Genomic DNA, 23506 nt, shown 5'->3' on the forward strand with positions numbered 1-23506 from the left:
CCTGGAGCAGTGACCAGGGGCCTCGTTGAGCGGTCCCCGGTCACGTGATAAAAAGGTAGCGATCTACCTTAGGCCGGTCTCACATGACCGGATAGGAATGACGGATTCCGCATGCGTCTGATCCGCGGTAATACGCAGATCAATCGCATTGGATTACACAATTCCGCTCACATTAGCGGGTCAGAATTGTGTTATCCACTCGCAGAAAAGAGAACGCAGCAGGTTCTATTTTACTGCGGATATCGGCAACATAGAGCCCATTGTGCTCCATGGTCGTGGATATACCCGCAGCCCATACGCAACTACATTGTATACGGGCTGCGGGTACCCGCGTCATCGCTAAGCGATGGTGCGGGAAATACAAACAAAGGTGTACTGTGCATGACCGCCTGTGTGAGTAGGCAGTTATGCGCAGTACATTACGCAGCCGTACGCAGGGTCACAGCCGGGCTCACAGATGGGATCCGCTGTGGGCCTCCGCAAGCGGATTCCGCCTGCACCCGCGTGAGCCCGGCGTTATTCAGACCGCTACCTGTGATACGTATTTTACAAGAAGCCCCGGGAACGCTCGCTTTCCTGCAGTTCCAGGAGCACCTTGTTGAGCGCCTTCTGTGTGAGACCGCCGCACCTCATCAAGCTTACGGAGACTCACGGAACGCCACTTTTTACACCCCATACCCGCCACTGAGGTCATGAAATACCCCCAAAAAGCATGAGAGGAGGGGGGGGATACCCGGTTTTATTGCCCCATGGGCCCATTCAACCAGCCTCCGTAATTACCCCTGTCTTCGGAAATACTACACAGTTCACATTTTTACTTTTATCTAAGATTTGCGAACGCCAAAAAGGGCGCTGAGGGGGAGGGGGGGGATTTTTAGGGAGTCAATCTTTATTCTGTACAAATAAGCAATGGGGCCTGGAATTTATTCAGTTGTGCCCTAAAATCCAACAGGTGTTCCGTCCTTTATAGGCCTTGCCATGCGTCCTGTAAGTAGATTAGGGCCACAATGGGTATGTTTCTGAACTCGGGACAAACGGGGGTATCCATTTTGGGGTGAACGTCTTCATTCCTATGTGCACTGTACAAAAAAACTGTTTTTAAATTGAAAAAATTGCCAAAAAAATTGAAAATCGTAACTTTTTCCTTCTGCTTTGCTTAGATTCATTCAAATACTGTGGGGTCAAAATACGCAGTACACCCCTAGATGAATTCGTTAAGGGGTCTAGTTTTCAAAATGGGGTCATTTGAGGGGGTTCTTTATAGTTTTGGCCGCTCAATGGCTCTATAAGTGGGCAATGGGGCCTGGAATTTATTCAGCTGTACCCTGAAATCCAACGGGTATTCCTTTCATTGTAGGCCTAGCCATGGGTCCTGTAAGTCTATTAGGGCCACAATGGGTATGTTTCTGAACACGGGACAAACAGGGGTATCCATTTTGGGGTGAAAGCCTTCATTTATATGTGTGCTGTACAAAAAAAACTGTTTTTAAATTGACACAATAGCCCAAAAAATGAAAATCCTATTTTTTTCCTTTTGCTTTGCTTAAATTTATTCAAAAACTGTGGGGTCAAAATATGCAGTACATCCCTAGATAAATTCGTTAAGGGGTCTAGTTTTCAAAATGGGGTCATTTGTGGGGGTTCTATATGGTTTTGGGCGCTCAAGAACTCTACAAGTGGGCAATGGGGCCTAAAAGGACTTCAAGCAAAATCTATGTTCTGAAAGCCACCGATTACTCCTTTTATTTTGGGCCCCGTTGTGCATGCGGAAATAAGATTAGGGCCACAATGGGTATATTTCTGAAAACAGCACAAACAGGGGTATCCATTTTGGGGTGTAAGTCTTCCTTCATATGTGTGCTGTACAAAAAAAGCTGTTTTTAAAATGACAGAATTGCCAAAAAAACAAAAATCCTAATTTTTTCCTTTTGCTTTGCTTGAATTTATTCAAAAACTGTGGGGTCAAAATGCGCAGTACACCCTTAGATAAATTCGTTAAGGAGTCTAGTTTTCAAAATGGGGTCATTTGTGGGGGTTCTCTATGGTTTTGGGCGCTCAAGAACTCTACAAGTGGGCAATGGGGCCTAAAAGGACTTCAAGCAAAATTTGTGTTCCGAAAGCCACCGGTCGCTCCTTTCATTTTGGGCTCCGTTGTGTATCCAGACATAAGATTAGGGCCACAATGGGTATGTCTCTGAACACGGGACAAACAGGGGTATCCATTTTTGGGTGCAAGTCTTCCTTCATATGTGTGCTGTACAAAAAAAGCTGTTTTTAAAATGACAGAATTGCCGAAAAAACGAAAATCACAATTTTTTCCTTTTGCTTGGTTTGAATTCATTCAAAAACTGTGGGGTCAAAATATGCAGTACACCCCTAGATAAATTCCTTAAGGGGTCTAGTTTTCAAAATGGGGTCATTTGTGGGGGTTTTCTATGGTTTTGGGCGCTCAAGAACTCTACATGTGTGCTATGGGGCCTAAAAGGACTTCAAGCAAAATTTCTGTTTTGAAAGACACTGACTACTCCTTTCATTTTGGGCCCCGTTGTGGACTCAGATATAACAATAGGGCCACAATGGGTATATTTCTGAACACGGCAGAAATAGGGGTATCCATTTTGGGGTGTAAATCCTGATTTTCATGTAAACTATAGGAAAAAATTATGTCTTTAAAATGACAGATTTGCAAAAATATGAAATTTTACTTTTTCTCCTCTAAATTGAATTAATTCCTGAAAAAAAACTGTGGGGTCAAAATACTCATGACACCCCTCAGTGAATACATTAAGGGGTGTAGTTTTTAAAATGAGGTCATTTGGGGGGGTATCTATTATTCTGACACTCATGAGCCTTTCCAATCTCGGCTTGGTATAGGAAAACAAAGTGTTCCTCAAAATGCTAAAAAGTAATGTTAAATTTGTACGTCTCCTAAATAGTTAAAAAAAAACGAAAGTTTTTCCAATGTGCGCCCAAAATAAAGTAAACGGGTGGAAATATAAATCTTAGCAAAAATTTCTATATTATGTTTGCACATATTTAAGATATTGCAGTTGGAAATGTGAAAAAATGACGATTTTTTCAAAATTTTCCCAATTTTGGCGCTTTTAATAAATAAACACAATTTCTATCGGTCTATTTTTTCCGCCTAAATGAAGCACAACATGTGGCGAAAAAACAATGTCAGAATCGCTTGGATATGCAAAACCTTTCTGGTGTTTTTCCATGTTAAAGTGACACATGTCAGATTTGCAAAATTTGGCCTGGTCATTAAGGCGCAAACAGGCTTGGTCACTAAGGGGTTAATAGTACTGGGCTACCTATATGGAGAACAGAGGCCTTATGGGCCCCCGAAGGCTCCTGGGCCCGGGTGCAACCGCATCCCCTGCACCCACTATAGTTACGCCCCTGGTGTACAGTGCGTGTACACACTGCATATGTGCCTGTATATGTGTATATGTCTATAGGGCTAACAACACTGTCTTCTGCACCAGTCATGCTTATGATTCTCTGAGTTCAGCTCTGGAGACTCGCAGTCAGGCTGGGACGCATTTCCAAACTCTGTACATTAAACAGATGGCGCCGAAAACAGTGTGGTTATTCTCTGCCGGAAGTTCATTCTGGTGTGTACCGGAACAGTGGGGGCACCCGTAACAAACTCTTTCCCTGTTCTACAATCTATTGGGCATCCCTTTCCTAGGGTTTTCCGGAAGAGGCCCAGCGCTGCCCTGACCTGGGCTGCGTGCATCCCTCCGGGAGGGGGGGGGGGGGGGGGCGAGCTAAACTTTAGCACCCGGGCCCCTGAGCCTTTAGTTACGCCCCTGATAAAGGGTGAACACCAGGGTTCCTCAGGTATCCCCTCTGGATTTAAACCTAAGCCTAATCATGTGTGGCATAGTGAAACTATTTCTGCTGATCCTGACAGTAAAGGGGCATTTACACCCACAGATGACCGCTCAAAAATGGCTTTTGAGTGAACATTTTGCATTTTCATAAATTACTATTTGGTACTAATGCCTATTGGTACCAATTAGTAGCGTGTGAGTTGCCAGGAGCTGTATTGAGAGAACAGACCACCCGCTGTTCTCTGAATAAATTCTCTTTGTTTTGCCACGGGACTGACAGCTGAGACAATATAGAAAAAAGGATAAAATAGGTCAGCACTTCCCAATAAAAATCTATAGGTGCATGTTAACCCTTTCCAATCCACTGTCTGACGTCTTTAGACATTCTGATTGAAGGCTGTACAACTCCAATGTTGGAAGACGTCTGGCAGGGTATTCTTACTGTATATTACTGGCCGCTCTGTTGTCGGGGCCTCTCCAGCATGTCACATACTGCAGTACTGGCTCTAGCCAGCAGATAGCACCATTGTATAATGGCAGAAAGAGAAAGCCCCCTAGGAAACCCTGAATCCTAAATTGGATTGCAAAAAGTTAAACCATTGCTGCAACTTACATAGAGGTTAATGTCCGCTAATGTCAAAGTCCGTAGACTGCTTGGCAGTTCAGATGCAGGATGGATGAGTAAAGCTAGTTTGCAAAATCTAAAGAGCAGAATCAGATGTAGAACCAGAGGTTCCAGGCAAGTTAGCAGAAGCATTTGGCAGGTGCAACATTAAAGGAATGCCGAAGTCAGAATAAAGATAACACAACGGGTATGAGTATACAAATCCAGAGTCCAAAGGCAGAGACCAGGAGCAAAGCAGAGCATAGAAGCAGGTACCCAGTAATGCAAGAATCAAGTCCACAGAGCAATCAAGAACAAGTTGGGGCAGCTCAAACCAGGCTTCAGATCGGGGCAAGGGGAGTGCTCTGATTGAATGGTTGTGTGCTCAGATTCATTGTGGGTAATATGATTCATTGTTAGGGTTGTCACCCAGCTGATAAGTCACTGGCCCAGTCAGTAATTAAGTCCAAGGACTGGTGCTGGTATTTATCTTTTAATAGCCATATTAGTAGACAGAAAAAAATAATTGTCAGCTGTGAGCAGCTCCGGCTCGGACAGCAGCCCCACACCATCATGCTGCAATCAGAGACTATGGCCTCTGACCTCCCCACAGCCTTCGCATTCCAGCATATCTTGCATGCAGTGCAGACCCTGGGAGGAGGGTTCAGAAGCCGCAGTCTCTGATTACAATAGCAGTGGCCAGACCAGAGCTACTGAGTGAGCTAAATGCAAGATGGTATGGGGTTGCTGCCCGGCTGGAGGCTAATGGTGGAAAGGGTACATAGAGGGGGCCCTATTATCTCAGAGATCACTAAGCAGGACACTATTAATACTAAGACCACTAAGGGGGCCACTATTAATACTGGGGCCACTGAAGGGGACACTATTACTACTAGGGCCACTAAGGGAGTCACTATTATAGCCCTTGTATGGACTGCATATGATGCGCTGTCCATACGCAATACATTGCATATGGGCAGGTTTCCATACGCATCCCCCCTTTCGACCAGAATGGGGAATAAAAGTTAAAAAAATCACGCTGCACATGTCTGTGAGTGGGTCAATCGCGGGCATGTGCAGTGTCATACGCAGCCCATCTCTCCTAGCAGAGCGTATGGGCTAATGTGTAAAACGCTGCGGGAGAACCGCAAAGTGTTACGCATACGGCCATGAACATGAGCCCTTAGTGTATGTTTTGGGTTTTTTGTCAAAGCCATGTGCATTTAAAGTATAGTTGACTCTGATTTTTAATACAGCGAAATAAAGGTATCCTGGCACATAATGGCCGAAGGACACTCATGTATAATACTAGTACACAGGCTTATGTCAATCCCATTATAATGTCTGGACACATTCATGGAATACCAGTATGTCGGGTGAATTTACCAATGTATACAAAAATGTGTACCCCAACGAGGTGGGAATAGAGCTTACAAGGAACCTCCCACCTCTGATCAGCACTATAAACTAAGTTATCGTGCTGTTTGGGGGCGTGACAGGGAGTTGGGGGATGTATTTTTTTATACTCACCCACTCTTCCATTCCCATGGTGTCCCCTGGTGAAATTCGCTCATTGTCTGAACTCTGGCTCTTTTCCGACCACTGTGCATGTTCCCCTAGACTTCTATGGGAGAATACATGCACAGAACACTGAAAAAAGTCATATTTTTGTGCCATGCGCTGACTTCGGTGGGGGACACTGTGGGAACGAGAGAGTGGGTGAACATAAAAAAATACATCCCCCGGCTCCCCATCATCTCCCCAAATAGCACCAGAGGTTGTTCAGAGGTGAGAGGTTCCCTTTAAGGTACTAAGAATTATCATGGCTTGAATGAACCGTGACTTCAGCTACACACTTTGCATATACTATAGATTATACATTTGCAGCTCAAATGTGATGCTCTTTACACATTTTAAATACTTTTCAAATATCAGTTTTTGAGATACAGTAGACAAATGGCCCAAATAATAAAACTTACATATGCTGCATGAGAAATAGCACCACTCTTATTTCTGGCTGTGTCTGGTATTGCAATTCAGCCCAATTGACTTCAGTGATGCTTATGTGCAATTTCAGGCACAGCCGATGGATAAAAGTAGTGCTATTTGTAGAATAAGAAGCAGACCATTGTTTTCTCTTGTATTTGTTAAGATCACATGCAATCATTCATAGTTTTTTAATTCAAATAAGGAAGATGGAATAAATACCTCTGCAGCTCCCCCTATCAGGTCGAAGTCAGACAAGCTTTTTTTTGCATGCGCCTATGAGCACAAAAAAGGACATCTGATAGAACCACTGGTTTCCTATGGTGTGTTCACATGTCCATCTTTTACGAGCGGAAAATACTCTCACCGGCAAAAGATAGGACATTCGTGCACCGGGAAGGTATGTGCTGCGCGGAAAAATTCCCTGTGGGGAGTCCCCTCATCATTGAACAATGTGACAGCACTATCATAGTGTTTAGTGACAAGGGGACTCACCGCGGGGATGAAGAAACACCCTGCCACAGCTGTGGCAAAAGAACGTGATGTTCTCCCATTGCTTTCAATGGGGCCAGCGCCATTGAATTCTATGAATGGCTGAGTGCTTCCTCTGATTGGCTGAGTGCTGTGACCAATCACAGGCAGCGCTCAGCTATCGTTCAAAGAATGGTTGAGCACTGCCTGTGATTGGCTTAGCACTCAGCCAATCAGACCATCACTTTCAAGAGGCGTGGGTTTTTAAATCCCCGCCTCTTGAAAGTGCTTTAGTTCAGTGTCAGGATTGCAGAGAGAGAATGCACCAGAGCCCGGACAGCGCTGATAGGTGAGTAATGTTTTAGGGGTTTTTTTTCTACACGTAGGAATGATTTTTCAGGGAAGGGCTTATATTTAAAGCCCTTCCCCGAAAATCACTGCGGGGGTTGCCTGCATCCCATCGCTTTTAATGTGGCAAGCGGCAGCAGCGCTGGCCCTATTGAAAGCAGTGGACATGGAACTATGGTTACGCGCATTTGCTAATGCGTGGAGTGGGTTGTGCGTTTTCTTTCTGCACTAGGGTGCGCAAAAAACAACTCTCGTCTGACTGAGCCTTTAGAAGGCAGCATTCCTGCAAGTCAATGTTAGACTCTTTATACAAACCTTGTAACAGTGACTGGGAATTGTGATGGGTGATTTATTGATTGTATAGTAAGACATTGTCATAAAGTCTTCTCATCTTACATAATTGGAAATGACAGTAAATGTGTGTTTGAACTGTATGCTTATATTTTATTATCATAAAGAACAATATAAAATGCTAAACAACTATATATATTTTTTAACTTTTAGACTTCATATAAGGTGCATCATATATCGCCAGATAAATATACCACAAAACCACAATTTTAAATGTCAAAATCATGATATCTATATTCTATTGATCTCAATTATGCTGTAGTTTTTGCTTTGCTGTGGCTGTTAGAAAAAAGTATAATATGAATTTTACTTACGTATTTCATTACGGCTGTTTCTAGCTATAAAGTTTGCGTTATCAGCTAGAGCTCTGAAGCCTACAAACCCTGTGCATAAAAAAATGATTGTATTAGTTAAATAAAAATATTTATTGACATTACATATTTAACAGGTTTTTCCAGTCTTACATACTAATGACTTATCACTTGCATTGGACTTAGCTTGCAGTACCGTTCATGGCCACTACACAATGTATAGAACTGTGCTAGTTCTAGTGTACTGCAACTCCAGAAAACAGGAGGGGCCAGTGGGAGCTAGAATTCCATTCATCTGATACCAATGACGTATTCTAAGGATAGGTCATCAATATAAAAATTACAGAATACCACTTTATCTGTTAAAAAACACACATATTCAATATATTAAGCTAGGCCACGGATGCAGTGCACAGTACTATTCCATAGAGTATACCATTTTACTCTTTGGTACAGGGGTCTACTGTATTACTATAAGAAAGGGTAATGGAGTATTTTAAATACATATATATCAGACAATGTAGTTTGAAGGGGTCACTGCACTTAGGCAAGCACTGTGGCCTCTTTTTTGGGGCTGTGATGTTGCTTTCTTGAGTCACATGGCCTTTCTGCAGCTCAATCCCATTTAAATGAATTTTAATATTGAAATAACAGGCACTACACAATATGCAGCACTGTACCTGGTCTACAATGAAGAGGCCACAGCACTCGCCTGAGCTCTTTCAAATAGTTGACCGACGGGGGGCGTGGAGTTAGACCCACATTGATCTGATACCCTAAGGTTATGCTATTTTGTCTATGAAAATGCTGGATTGCAAGATAGAAGTAAATATCCTAGAACTTAGTATTTGTTGTCATACACTGCCAGCAGGCCTGCTTAATCCCTGAAAAGGTCACAATTTGTGTTCACAGTATTCAGCTTTTACTGAGGCCAAAATCACTTGTAACTAGAGATGAGCGAACGCGTTCGTCCGAGCTTGATATTCGTGCGAATATTAGGGTGTTCGGGATGTTCGTTATTCGTGACGAACACCATGCGGTGTTCTGGTTACTTTCACTTCCTTCCCTGAGACGTTAGCGCGCTTTTCTGGCCAATTGAAAGACAGGGAAGGCATTACAACTTCCCCCTGCAACGTTTAAGCCCTATACCACCCCCCTGCTGTGAGTGGCTGGCGAGATCAGGTGTTCGCCTAATATAAAAGTCGGCCCCTCCCGCGGCTCGCCTCAGATGCGGTGTGAGTTAGATGAGGGACAGTGCTGTTTATACCGGAGCTGCTGTAGGGAAAGAATTGGTAGTTAGTGTAGGCTTCAAGACCCCCCAAAGGTCCTTATTAGGGCCACTGATAGCTGTGTGTTGGCTGCTGTTAGCAGTGGGATTTTTTTTTTTTTCTCAAAATCGCCTCTGCAGACCGTTGCACCTGGCATTAGGGACAGAAGTGCTGCATAGGCAGGGAGAGTGTTAGGAGTGAGTGTAGCCTTCAAGAACCTCAACGGTCCTTTCTAGGGCCATATTTATCCGTGTGCAGTACTGTCCAGGCTGCTGTTGGCTGTGCTGCATTTTTTTTGGGCTTCTCAAAATCGCCTCTGCAGAGCATTGCACCCTCCATTGATACTGCAGGGAAAGAATTGTATAGGCAGGGCCACAACACAGTTATTATTCATAGAATATACGCAGTGCTGCCTGTTGGTGGGAAAAAACTGAAAACAAATCTATTTGTCCAGCCTGTGTCCGTCCTTACGCCTGTGTAGACGTGTGAGCTGCGTGAAAAACATTGCTAAATCATACGCAGCCAGCTACGCTTTACTGCTGGGTTCGCCATTTGCTTTCCTTAATTGGGAAAAAAAAATACCTGCTCTCCAAGAGTTATAATAACTCTGCTACCCTCACGTTCTGTGACACATAAGCAGGGACACAGCGCAGTTATTAAACTTCGCAGGTTCATTGAATATACGCAGTGCTGCCTGTTGGTGGGAAAAAACTGAAAACAAATCTATTTGTCCAGCCTGTGTCCGTCCTTACGCCTGTGTAGACGTGTGAGCTGCGTGAAAAACATTGCTAAATCATACGCACCCAGCTACGCTTTACTGCTGGGTTCGCCATTTGCTTTCCTTAATTGGGAAAAAAAAATACCTGCTCTCCAAGAGTTATAATAACTCTGCTACCCTCACGTTCTGTGACACATAAGCAGGGACACAGCGCAGTTATTAAACTTCGCAGGTTCATTGAATATACGCAGTGCTGCCTGTTGGTGGGAAAAAACTGAAAACAAATCTATTTGTCCAGCCTGTGTCCGTCCTTACGCCTGTGTAGACGTGTGAGCTGCGTGAAAAACATTGCTAAATCATACGCACCCAGCTACGCTTTACTGCTGGGTTCGCCATTTGCTTTCCTTAATTGGGAAAAAAAAATACCTGCTCTCCAAGAGTTATAATAACTCTGCTACCCTCACGTTCTGTGACACATAAGCAGGGACACAGCGCAGTTATTAAACTTCGCAGGTTCATTGAATATACGCAGTGCTGCCTGTTGGTGGGAAAAAACTGAAAACAAATCTATTTGTCCAGCCTGTGTCCGTCCTTACGCCTGTGTAGACGTGTGAGCTGCGTGAAAAACATTGCTAAATCATACGCACCCAGCTACGCTTTACTGCTGGGTTCGCCATTTGCTTTCCTTAATTGGGAAAAAAAATACCTGCTCTCCAAGAGTTATAATAACTCTGCTACCCTCACGTTCTGTGACACATAAGCAGGGACACAGCGCAGTTATTAAACTTCGCAGGTTCATTGAATATACGCAGTGCTGCCTGTTGGTGGGAAAAAACTGAAAACAAATCTATTTGTCCAGCCTGTGTCCGTCCTTACGCCTGTGTAGACGTGTGAGCTGCGTGAAAAACATTGCTAAATCATACGCAGCCAGCTACGCTTTACTGCTGGGTTCGCCATTTGCTTTCCTTAATTGGGAAAAAAAAATACCTGCTCTCCAAGAGTTATAATAACTCTGCTACCCTCACGTTCTGTGACACATAAGCAGGGACACAGCGCAGTTATTAAACTTCGCAGGTTCATTGAATATACGCAGTGCTGCCTGTTGGTGGGAAAAAACTGAAAACAAATCTATTTGTCCAGCCTGTGTCCGTCCTTACGCCTGTGTAGACGTGTGAGCTGCGTGAAAAACATTGCTAAATCATACGCAGCCAGCTACGCTTTACTGCTGGGTTCGCCATTTGCTTTCCTTAATTGGGAAAAAAAAATACCTGCTCTCCAAGAGTTATAATAACTCTGCTACCCTCACGTTCTGTGACACATAAGCAGGGACACAGCGCAGTTATTAAACTTCGCAGGTTCATTGAATATACGCAGTGCTGCCTGTTGGTGGGAAAAAACTGAAAACAAATCTATTTGTCCAGCCTGTGTCCGTCCTTACGCCTGTGTAGACGTGTGAGCTGCGTGAAAAACATTGCTAAATCATACGCAGCCAGCTACGCTTTACTGCTGGGTTCGCCATTTGCTTTCCTTAATTGGGAAAAAAAAATACCTGCTCTCCAAGAGTTATAATAACTCTGCTACCCTCACGTTCTGTGACACATAAGCAGGGACACAGCGCAGTTATTAAACTTCGCAGGTTCATTGAATATACGCAGTGCTGCCTGTTGGTGGGAAAAAACTGAAAACAAATCTATTTGTCCAGCCTGTGTCCGTCCTTACGCCTGTGTAGACGTGTGAGCTGCGTGAAAAACATTGCTAAATCATACGCACCCAGCTACGCTTTACTGCTGGGTTCGCCATTTGCTTTCCTTAATTGGGAAAAAAAATACCTGCTCTCCAAGAGTTATAATAACTCTGCTACCCTCACGTTCTGTGACACATAAGCAGGGACACAGCACAGTTATTAAACTTAGATAATTCATTCACTAGAGGCAGTGGGGCCTTTCGTTTTCCAAAAAGGGCAAAAATTATATTTGGCCTGCAGTCTTGCGCCAATTTATTTCCTGCCTGGGAAATCTAATCACTGGTAATACAGCATGCTGAGGGGTAGGGGTAAGCCTAGAGGACGTGGACGTGGACGTGGCCGAGGACGCGGAGGGCCAAGTGAGGGTGTGGGCACAGGCCAAGCTCCTGATCCAGGTGTGTCGCAGCTGTCTGCTGCGCGATTAGGAGAGAGGCACGTTTCTGGCGTCCCCACATTCATCGCCCAATTAATGGGTCCACGCGGGAGACGGTTATTAGAAAATGAGCAGTGTGAGCAGGTCCTGTCCTGGATGGCAGAAAGTGCTTCGAGCAACCTATCGTCTACCCGCAGTTCTGCGCCGTCCACTGCTGCCAATCCGAATCCTCTGTCTGCTGCTCCTCCTTCCTCCCAGCCTCCTCAGTCCACTACAATGACACCTGCTCAGGAGCGGGAACACTCCCAGGAACTGTTCTCGGGCCCCTGCTTAGATTGGGCAGCAGCGGTTCCTCTCCCACCAGAGGAGTTTATCGTCACTGATGCCCAACCATTCGAAAGTTCCCGGGGTCCGGGGGAAGAGGCTGGGGACTTCCGCCAACTGTCTCAACAACTTTCTGTGGGTGAGGAGGACGATGACGATCAGACACAGTTGTCTTGCAGTGAGGTAGTAGTAAGGGCAGTAAGTCCCAGGGAGCAGCGCACAGAGGATTCGGAGGAAGAGCAGCAGGACGATGAGGTGACTGACCCCACCTGGTGTGCAACGCTTACTCAGGAGGACAGGTCTTCAGAGGGGGAGTCAAGGGCATCAGCAGGGCAGGTTGCAAGAGGCAGTGCGGTGGCCAGGGGTAGAGGCAGGGCCAGACCGAATAATCCACCAAGTGTTTCCCAAAGCGCCCCCTCGCGCCATGCCACCCTGCGTAGGCCGAGGTGCTCTAAGGTCTGGCAGTTTTTCACAGAGACGCCTGACGACCGACGAACAGTGGTGTGCAACCTTTGTCGCGCAAAGCTCAGCCGGGGAGCCAACACCAACAGCCTCACCACCACCACCATGCGCAGACATATGATGGCCAAGCACCCCGCAAGGTGGGACAAAGGCCGTTCACCGTCTCCGGTTTGCACCCCTGCCTCTCCCCCTGTGCCCCAACCTGCCACTGAGATGCAACCCCCCTCTCAGGACACAGGCACTACCGCCTCATGGCCTGCACCCACACCCTCATCTCCGCTGTCCTCGGCCCCATCCAGCAGTGTAGTTCAGCGCACCGTTCAGCCGTCGCTTGCGCAAGTGTTCGAGCGCAAGCGCAAGTACGCCGCCACGCACCCGCACGCTCAAACGTTAACCGTCCGCATCGCAAAATTCATCAGCCTTGAGATGCTGCCGTATAGGGTTGTGGAAACGGAGTCCTTCAAAAGTATCATGGAGGCGGCGGCCCCGCGCTACTCAGTTCCCAGTCGCCACTACTTTTCCCGATGTGCCGTCCCAGCCCTGCACGACCACGTCTCCCGCAACATTGTGCGCGCCCTCACCAACGCGGTTACTGCCACGGTCCACTTAACTACGGACACGTGGACAAGCACAGGCGGGCAGGGCCACTACATCTCCCTGACGGCACATTGGGTGAATTTAGTGGAGGCTGGGACAGAGTCAGAGCCTGGGACCGCTCACGTCCTACCCACCCCCAGAATTGCGGGCCCCAGCTCGGTGCTGGTATCTGCGGAGGTGTATGCTTCCTCCACTAAAGCACCCTCCTCCTCCTCCTCCTCCTCTGTCTCACAATCAAGATGTGTTAGCAGCAGCATGTCGCCAGCAGTCGGTGTCGCGCGGTGTGGCATCACAGCGGTGGGCAAGCGTCAGCAGGCCGTGCTGAAACTACTCAGCTTAGGCGATAAGAGGCACACGGCCCACGAACTGCTGCAGGGTCTGACACAGCAGACCGACCGCTGGCTTGCGCCGCTGAGCCTCCAACCGGGCATGGTCGTGTGTGACAACGGCCGTAACCTGGTGGCGGCTCTGCAGCTTGGCAGCCTCACGCACGTGCCATGCCTGGCCCACGTCTTTAATTTGGTGGTTCAGCGGTTTCTGAAAAGCTACCCACGCTTGTCAGACCTGCTCGTAAAGGCGCGCCGGCTCTGCGCACATTTCCGCAAGTCCCACACGGACGCTGCCACCCTGCGCACCCTGCAACATCACTTTAAGCTGCCAGTGCACCGACTGCTGTGCGACGTGCCCACACGGTGGAACTCTACGCTCCACATGTTGGCCAGGCTCTATGAACAACGGAGAGCTATAGTCGAATACCAACTCCAACATGGGCGGCGCAGTGGGAGTCAGCCTCCTCAATTCCTTTCAGAAGAGTGGGCCTGGTTGGCAGACATCTGCCATGTCCTTGGTAATTTTGAGGAGTCTACCCAGGTGGTGAGCGGCGATGCTACAATCATTAGCGTCACCATTCCTCTGCTATGCATCTTGAGAAATTCCCTGCAAACCATAAAGGCAGCTGCTTTGCGCTCGGAAACGGGGGCGGGGGAAGACAGTATGCCGCTGGATAGTCAGGGCACCCTCCTGTCTATTTCTCAGCGCGTACAGGAGGAGGAGGAGGAGCATGAGGAGGATGAGGAGGAGGGGGAAGAGACAGCTTGGCCCGCTGCTGACGGTACACCGGCTGATTGCCTGTCATCCTTTCAGCGTGTATGGCCTGAGGAGGAGGAGGAGGAGGAGGAGGATCCTGAAAGTGATCTTCCTAGTGAAGACAGCCATGTGTTGCGTACAGGTACCCTGGCACACATGGCTGACTTCATGTTAGGATGCCTTTCTCGTGACCCTCGCGTTGCACGCATTCTGGCCACGACGGATTACTGGGTGTACACACTGCTCGATCCACGGTATAAGGAGAACCTGCCCACTCTGATTCCCGAAGAGGAAAGGGGTTCGAGAGTGTTGCTATACCACAGGACCCTTGCGGACAAGCTGATGGTAAAATTCCCAGCCGACAGCGCTAGTGGCAGAAGGCGCAGTTCCGAGGGCCATGTTGCAGGGGATGTGCGTAGATCGAGCAGCATGTACATCCCAGGCAGTGCAACAGTCTTTAAGGGCCTGGCCAGCTTTATGGCTCCCCACCAAGACTGTGTCACCGCTCCCCAGTCACGGCTGAGTCGGCGGGAGCACTGCAAAAGGATGGTGAGGGAGTACGTAGCGGATCGCACGACCATCCTTGGTGACGCCTCTGCCCCCTACAACTACTGGGTGTCGAAGCTGGACACGTGGCCTGAACTAGCCCTGTATGCCCTTGAGGTGCTTGCTTGTCCTGCGGCTAGCGTGTTGTCGGAGAGGGTGTTTAGTGCGGCTGGGGGAATCATCACAGATAAGCGTAGCCGCTTGTCAACCGACAGTGCCGACAGGCTAACACTCATCAAGATGAACAAAGGCTGGATTTCCCCAGACTTCTGTTCTCCACCAGCGGACAGCAGCGATACGTAAGCAATACGTAGGCTGCACCCGCGGATGGAAGCTACGTTCTCTCTCACCATCCAAAACGGGGACATTTCTGCTTCATCAATCTGTGTCTAATATTCCTCCTCCTCCTCCTCCTGCTCCACCTCCTGAAACCTCACGTAATCACGCTGAACGGGCAATTTTTCTTAGGGCCACAAGGCTCACTCAAATAATTTTTCAGAACAATTTTTATAAGTTTCAATGCGCTTAAAAGCATTGGAACTTTAACTTGAACCAATTTTTCGTTACACTGGGCTGCCTCCAGGCCTAGTTACCACTTAAGCCACATTAACCAAAGCGATTAATGGGTTTCACCTGCCCTCTTGGCTGGCCATGGCCAATTTTTGGGATGTACATTAGTACTGTTGATACAGCAATTTGTGTGGGCCCTCGCCTACAGTGTAATCAAATTAATTTTTAGCCCACCTGCATTACAGCTGACGTTACCTCAGCTGTGTTGGGCAATGCAATGGGATATTTTTGTGTACCGCCGGTGGGTTCCAGGGAGCCACCCATGCTGTAGGTGCACACTGAGTTTTTAATACTTCTGTACACTTCTAAAGAACCCGTCTGACTGGGGCATGCAGTGTGGGCCGAAGCCCACCTGTATTACGCACGACATTACTACCTCAGCTGTGTTGGGCAATGCAATGGGATATTTCTATGTACCGCCGGTGGCTTCCTGGCACCCACCCAGGCAGTGGGTCCACAGGGAGTTAAACCTACATGTGTCCACTTGTAAAGAACCCCAGTCTGACTGGGGCATGCAGTGTGGGCCGAAGCCCACCTGCATTAACCCTTTCCAGTCCACTGTGTGACCTGTGAAGACATTAGGGTTTAAGGCTGTACAGCTCCGTTGTTGGTAGACGTCCGTCGGGGTTCTCTTACTGTATATTGCCAGCCTCTCTGCTGTCGGAGCCTATCCTACGTGTCAGCTCATGCAGTACTGGCTTTAGCCAGCATATAGCGCCGTTGTATAACAGCAGAAAAAGAGTAAGCCCCCTAGGAAAACCATATACAAATTGGATTGGAAAGGGTTAAGCACAACATTACTACCTCAGCTGTGTTGGGCAATGCAATGGGATATTTCTATGTACCGCCGGTGGCTTCCTGGCACCCACCCATGCTGTAGGTGCACACGGAGTTTTTACTACATCTGTACACTTATAAAGAACCCCAGTCAGACTGGGGCATGCAGTGTGGGCCGAAGCCCACCTGCATTAAGCACGACATTACTACCTCAGCTGTGTTGGGCAATGCAATGGGATATTTCTGTGTACCGCCAGTGGGTTCCAGGGAGCCACCCATGCTGTGGGTCGACAGGGACTTCACAATAGGGAGTTGTACCTGCCTGTGTCTATGAATTAAAAAGCCCGGTCTGACTGGGGCATGCAGACACCTTGACAGAATGAATAGTGTGTGGCACATAGGTTCCCCATTGCTATGCCCACGTGTGCAGCTCCTGATGGCGGTGGCACAGGATTCTATTTCTCATTGCTTCTGTACAGCATTGTGGGCTATCGCTCCGCCACTTTTAAAGAGGGTCGCTGCCTAGCCGTGCCAACCTCTGCAGTGTGTGCCTGCGGTCCCTCGTCATGGCAGACGCAATTCTAAATAGACATGAGCGTGGTGTGGCATGAGGGCAGCTGAAGGCTGCGCAGGGACACTTTGGTGTGCGCTGTGGGGGGGAGGGGGGGCGGTTGGGCAGCATGTAACCCAGGAGAAGTGTCAGTGGAGTGTCATGCAGGCAGTGATTGTGCTTTGTTGGAGGTAGTGTGGTGCTTAGCAAAGGTATGCCATGCTAATGAGGGCTTTTCAGAAGTAAAAGTTGTTGGGAGGGGGGGGGCCCACTCTTGCCGGTATTGTGGCTTAATAGTGGGACCTGGGAACTTGAGATGCAGCCCAACATGTAGCCCCTCGCCTGCCCTATCCGTCACTGTGTCATTCCCATCACTTTCCTGAATTGCCCAGATTTTCACACATGAAAACCTTAGCGAGCATCGGCGAAATACAAAAATGTTCTGGTCGCCCATTGACTTCAATGGGGTTCGTTGTTCGAAACGAACCCTCGAGCATCACGGGAAGTTCGTTACGAATAACGAACACCCGAACATTTTGGTGTTCGCTCATCTCTACTTGTAACCCAATAAGAATGCAATCCTTGATATCCTTGTTTGAGCCCAGATCTCTATTCTTTGTTGCACAGTTCCACATTCTCTCTTTCGCAGGACATTACTCAGTACTTGATATCTCTACTGCAGCTCTGGCCATTTTCTGCCTCTGCTGCGGTCCCTTGGCAGTCTCCAGGCAATAATGCAGCATATCAGCATCCGCACAATAGCTGCCACTGCCCAACCTGCCAGTTCTTTGACTCTCCTGCAGGTTCTCATGCCCCATGACACCTTGGTGCCTTAGCTACAGCTACTCTTTATAGCTCACTTTGCTCCAACTCCTCCCTGTGTTGCTCATACTGGTCCTAGATCTCTTTTCCCATCTGTGGTGCAGCTCACATTTTTCTCCTTATGGTAAGTTTTAGGACCTTTCTGAGTGAGGTGGGACCTTGGGTCCAGGACCTTCTCAATGTCATATTTCTCCATAGCTTGTGTGCATAGTCTACTGCATCTTGCTGTATGTCCTCAAACATATCAAGATTCTTTATCACAGCCTTTCTATCAAACATGATGTACCTATCACAGTCCTTCTGCAAGTTGTATGTCTCTCTAGATGGGAGTAGTGCTCTGATACTTGTTGCTGTTATACACTGCTCTGAGCAGCCAGGCCACTGCACTGTGTAAGGGGGGGTGCAGTGCTTCTCCACTTTTACCTGAATTTTGTTTTTCTGCTCCCATGATAGAACAGGAAAATGGAATGAGTAATGATGGTGCAAACCTAGCCTTGGAGAATCTAAGACAGAAGTCATTTAGTGTATGTTCCCAAAATCTAAAGTTTTATTTTTAATTGGAAGTTTTCGGTTAGAAAAGGTTTAATTCTAAACACTAAAGGAAACATGTCCATTCAAAATGGCCTATTGTTTAAATCAAGATTTTATGTTAAGGAAGGTTTTTTTTCTTATTTCTGTTAGATTTTTTAAGATTTGAATTTTACTACATATACTACTGGTCAAAAGTTTTAGAACACCTCAATTTTTCCAGTAATTTTTGACAATAACACAGTTAAAGTCCAGCAAATAATGTGAAATGGTTTACAAATTCAAAAGTAATTTAAAAATATTATGAAATTTTAACTTGAAACGAACCCATCCGTGTTGTTGGCAAATTCGGATTGGGTGAGAGAAATAATGCAGGCGACTGTATGGTCCAATGTTGTATGGAAAACTGCCTATCGATCATGAATACATGGTTTGAGCAGCCAAAACGCCGTCTTTACACATGGAAGTCCATCGAAACCAAATCGAATACTTCCCATGTCAAATGTGTTGGAAAAACTCAATACTGGCTGTGAGAAAACTTGTGGGTGTAGACTGCAGCTCCGATCATCAGCTCCTACAGTGTTTTCCAGAAAATAAGACACTGTCCTATATTCATTTTTGCACCAAAAGAGGCACACTGTCTTATCTTCAGGGGGGAGGTGTCTTAAACTCACCTGGCCAGCAGCGTCATGATACCTCGCAATGGTCTCCGGCTGTGCTGCAGCAAACTGCAATGTCTTCCGCGCTAACATCTCAGCTTCTTTCTGGTGACAGGGCTTTGAATACCCTTCCTCCAGCAAAGCGAACGCTGTGATTGGATCGAGCGCCAGCCGATTACAGTATTCGTCACACTTCCAAAAAACAGTGATGTTCAAGAATGTTCCAATTACTGCACCATCACCCTAATTCCTCACGCAACCAAAATTATTTGTAAGATCATGCAAGAACGCATCATGACAATTGTTGAACGGGAACTTTGGCACCAGAGACCAAATCGCGAACCTGTGCCAGATCATGGAGAAGTCTGGAGAGTATGAAAAGGACATGCACATGTGTTTCATTGACTACAGCAAGGCATTTGATTGTGTTGAACATGACAAGCTTTGGAAGTGTTTGAAGCAAATGGGCATCCCAGAACATATTAAACAGCTTATAAGGTTGCTTTACAACAACCAAGAAGCAACAGTCAGGACAGCTTATGGAAACACAGATTGGAATCGAAAAAAGTGTACTGCAAGGCTTTATTTTATCACCAGTCCTTTTCAATCTGTATGCAGAAATGATCATGAGGCGATGCAATCTGGACGACTGTACCTCAACAGCAAGAAAACGAAAGTCATGGCCATGGTGAGCAGCAGTACAGTGAACATAAAAATTAACAACAAAAAAGTTGAGTTGGTTGAAGATTTCATCTTCCTTGGATCCAAAATCGATAGCGATGGGGAATCTAGACCTGAGATCAACAGGTGGATTACACTTGGTAGAAATGCAATGCGAGGAAAGGAAAAGATCTGGAAAAGCAAGGACATTAGCATTGCAACAAAAACCAAACTGGTCAATGCAATCAGCTTTCCCATAACTACATATGGTTATGAAAGTTGGACACTCAGGAAAATAGACAGAAGGAAAAATGATCCACTTGAACTCTGGTGCTAGAGGAGAATGCTACGGATACCTTGGACAGCCATGACAATGAACAAGGTAGTGTTAGATCGCGTGAAACAGAAGATATCACTAGAGGGAAAAATCATCAAACAGCAGCTCTCTTTTTTTGACCACGTGATGCGTGCTAACTCACGTTAAACAGTACTGATGCTTGGCAACGTCAGTGGGAAGAGAAGATCAGGATGGCAAAGAACAAGATGGCTAGATACAATCAAGGCCATGATGAACATGTCAATCGACGAACTGAAAGAAGAGGTGAAAGATAGGAATGCATGGAGAACATTGAACCCATAAAGTCACCGAAGGTTGGATGCGACGGAGCAGATAATCATCATCATTAACTTGAAACTCAACAATAGTCTGAATTTATGATTTTAACCAAAGAGCTTTTTTCAGGGAAAACATCAAGGACAGCTACTCTGCAGCACAGAAAGCAAATTATCATTTGAAATTGGATGCAAACTGTCCCTATCGGTGTCTCAATGTTTCTAAGAAGAGATTTGGCAGACCAAAGGCCACTACAAAAGTCAACAGTTTGCATAATTGGCATCTCACAGCACAAAATCTTTAAGCACAGCATAATGCAGCAAAAAAATAAACAATTTCCCATTTCCACTGTGAAAAGAAGACTTCTATCTGCAGGTTTGACAAGTAAAGTATCAGTGAGAATGCCACAGCCAAGACTGCAAAATTTAAAAAAACGTTGCTGGTCCAAGCAGCAGCTACAGTGGACTCCTGAAGAATGGAAGAAGGTCTGATACATCAAAATTTAACATGTTTTGTACATCATGGATGGTTTTGTACACTGTTAAGTAGGTGAAAAGATGGTTACGGAGTGTGTGACAACTGTTAAACATAGAGGAGGAAGTGTGATGGTCTGGAGCTCTTTTGCTAGATCCAGAGTTGGCAACTTGTACGATGGACAAAAAAGGTTGCCACAGCATTTTGATACTTTATGCAATACCCTCTGGTGTGCACCAAGTTGGTCAGGGGTTCAAATAACAGCGAGACAATGATCCAAACCATAAATCTAGGTTATGTAAGAACTAATTGAGAAGACAAGAAGAAACTAGTATGCTTCAAAGAATAGAATGGCCTGCATAGTCTTCAGACTTAAACCCCATTAAACTTATTTGGAATGAACTGGACAGAAGGATAAAAGCAAAGTAACCTACAAGTGCAGCACATTTGTGGGAACTTCTGTAACAATGTTGGGAGGAAAGTTTGAAGAACTTCTGAATGCAATTGTTATATCACCTAGAAGTGGTAACTTTGAAGAGTCTAAAATCTAGATTTCATTTGGTTAAACAAAGTTAATCCATTATTTTTATTCATCTTAACTTGTTTATTTGTTCTGTGATTTCATTTTAAAGTACATTTGAGACAGTAAACTATAATATCAATTAAAACTGGAAAAATTGAGGTGTTCTAAAACTTTTGACTAGTAGTTCATATATATATATATATATATATATTTTAAATCCTAATATTTTGCAGTTTTCGCTTTTGTCCTACGCCTAATAATAGTGCGACACTTAGAGGGGACTCACTGAAAATATCATTGTGCAGAGAGGGATGGGGACTTAGCTGTAATCATCATTTTCATTGCAATCCTGACTGTGATAATAGTGAGATGACTTCTGAAAAGTTTAAAGTTTTCTCTTCAGAACAGGAGGTGTCAGCATTTTATTAGACTCAGGGCTCTTTGCATGGAATGATTATCATTCATGATTATCGCTCTTCTCAAGTAAACACTTACTGGTCCGAGGAGGCTCCAGGGGGTGGGGGGGGTGGGGTGTCGGGGGTGAGCTGGGGGTGGCGGAGGGTAGTGGGGGGAAAGAGAGAGAGCCTGCTCGGACCAGTAAGCAGTTACTCGAGAAGAGCGATGCTCGCTCGAGTAACTGTTTTATCTGAGCGTGCTCGCTCATCTCTAGCTATGACGAAAAGTGACTAAAACATGTAAGTGATTATATCTGTGTGCATAAAACAGATGCAGTTTGAAAGCAAATGACTCATTGCAATGATAAATTACTGTGTGTAAAAGGACCCTTAGTGGCTCTAGTGAAAATTTATAAATCATTTCAATATACATAGTGACTGGGAAAATACAAAAAAACCCACAAAAGATTAAAAAAATCAATATATGATTAAGATGAAAACTTGATTTAAACAAGTCATTTTCTGTGGACACATTTACCGTAAGTTGCGCAAATAATTCTCTCCGAGTACGACTGATCTTTTCTACACGTAGACAAATACCACTTTTAGATTTGTCTTGTATAATTAGAGCACAACATATTATATTATGCTTCCTGCATGGCTGGATTGTCACAAAGGACAGGAACAAAAGGACAACCTGACCCTCCTGTTCTGCTTGATGCTCCCTCCTTTTATAAAAGCAAATTGCACATTAAATGTGATATACATAGTTAAGCAAATTGTCATCATACCAATCTATCTAATGCAGCTTAAGGAAAAGTTGTAAGGGTCGACATATCTGTACGTTTAAATATATGTCTATGTAGGGGAACTGAAGCTCCTTAATTAGAATATACAAAGTTTTAACGAATAGAAATATATATTCAGAAATTAATCAGCACAGTAATTTGAAACTAAAAATAATATTTTGCATATTGTTATGTATATTTTAAAGATAGTCCTAAGATCTCGCAAGTTTTCAATTTGGCCACTTAGTCCAATAACAGACTGAAAGCCCCCACTCATATTAGCATTTTGGTGGGTCCAACTAACTGTCAAATGTGTATCAGGGCCTCGCAACTTTCCTCCAACATATCATGAATGGGGAAAATGTATTGGGCACATTAAATTTCATTGCCTGTTCCTTTTCTTCATCCTGGAGATAAGCTGCTGCCAAAGCTGTATAGCTGAAGATTTCTCCACTGTCTTTATGGACCATGTACAAATGCTTGGCCAAAATTAATATTAAAATATTCATGTGCATGTGGAAATAGGGTGAAATAGCCGTCAGTCAGCCGATTGAGTATTCAACCAGCAGCTGTTGAAGGTGTATGGGCACCTTGACACTTACTATTCTGCAGAGGTCACTTTTCAGGAGGAATCTCATCACCAGAGACAGAAGTATAATGAAAGGTGACACATACAGAGAATTAGCTATTCAGAATAGGTGATGGTCACAGCTCACCTTCTCCCTCTCCCTGCATAATGACTACTACACAGGTCAAAAATCATGTCCACAACACTCTTCCACAGAAGTCAATGAGTACCCTCCAGCCTATTGTGTCTATGAGGCTGCTGTACAATACAGGAAGTCTGAGACCAATACTATGTTTGGCGGCCAAAGCAAAAACTGCAAAATTTTAGGATTCAGTGTAATATAAACAGTGACGTGGAGAATTTTAAAAAACACCAAAAATTTCAAAAAAATCATATGCCTAAACAAATTGATTTAAACAATATGACGTTTTCTGATGACACACTCCATTTAAGTATCAATGGTTTATAATGAATACTCCTTAAGCATTGTCAAAAAAGGCTTGCAATTCTTGCAAATGATAATTTATAGAAATCTGTATTTTAAAATT

The 23506-nt window shown here is 45.4% G+C and overlaps 1 protein-coding gene across 1 annotated transcript in view; it reads right to left on the reverse strand.

Moving 5' to 3' along the window:
- Positions 1 to 18969, reverse strand: part of LOC136581747 (mucin-5B-like) — an 89087-nt gene extending 70118 nt beyond the window's left edge. The window contains exons 1-2 of the mRNA XM_066582370.1: positions 18953 to 18969; positions 5977 to 6070 (exon numbers count right to left, since the gene is read on the reverse strand). Coding sequence (XP_066438467.1) covers positions 5977 to 6070; positions 18953 to 18969 — 111 coding nt within the window. The remainder of the gene's footprint in view (positions 1 to 5976; positions 6071 to 18952) is intronic.
- Positions 18970 to 23506: the final 4537 nt, after the last annotated feature.

Source organism: Eleutherodactylus coqui, chromosome 11 (assembly GCF_035609145.1).
Source record: "Eleutherodactylus coqui strain aEleCoq1 chromosome 11, aEleCoq1.hap1, whole genome shotgun sequence".
In the NCBI taxonomy this organism is placed as follows: Eukaryota; Metazoa; Chordata; class Amphibia; order Anura; family Eleutherodactylidae; genus Eleutherodactylus; species Eleutherodactylus coqui.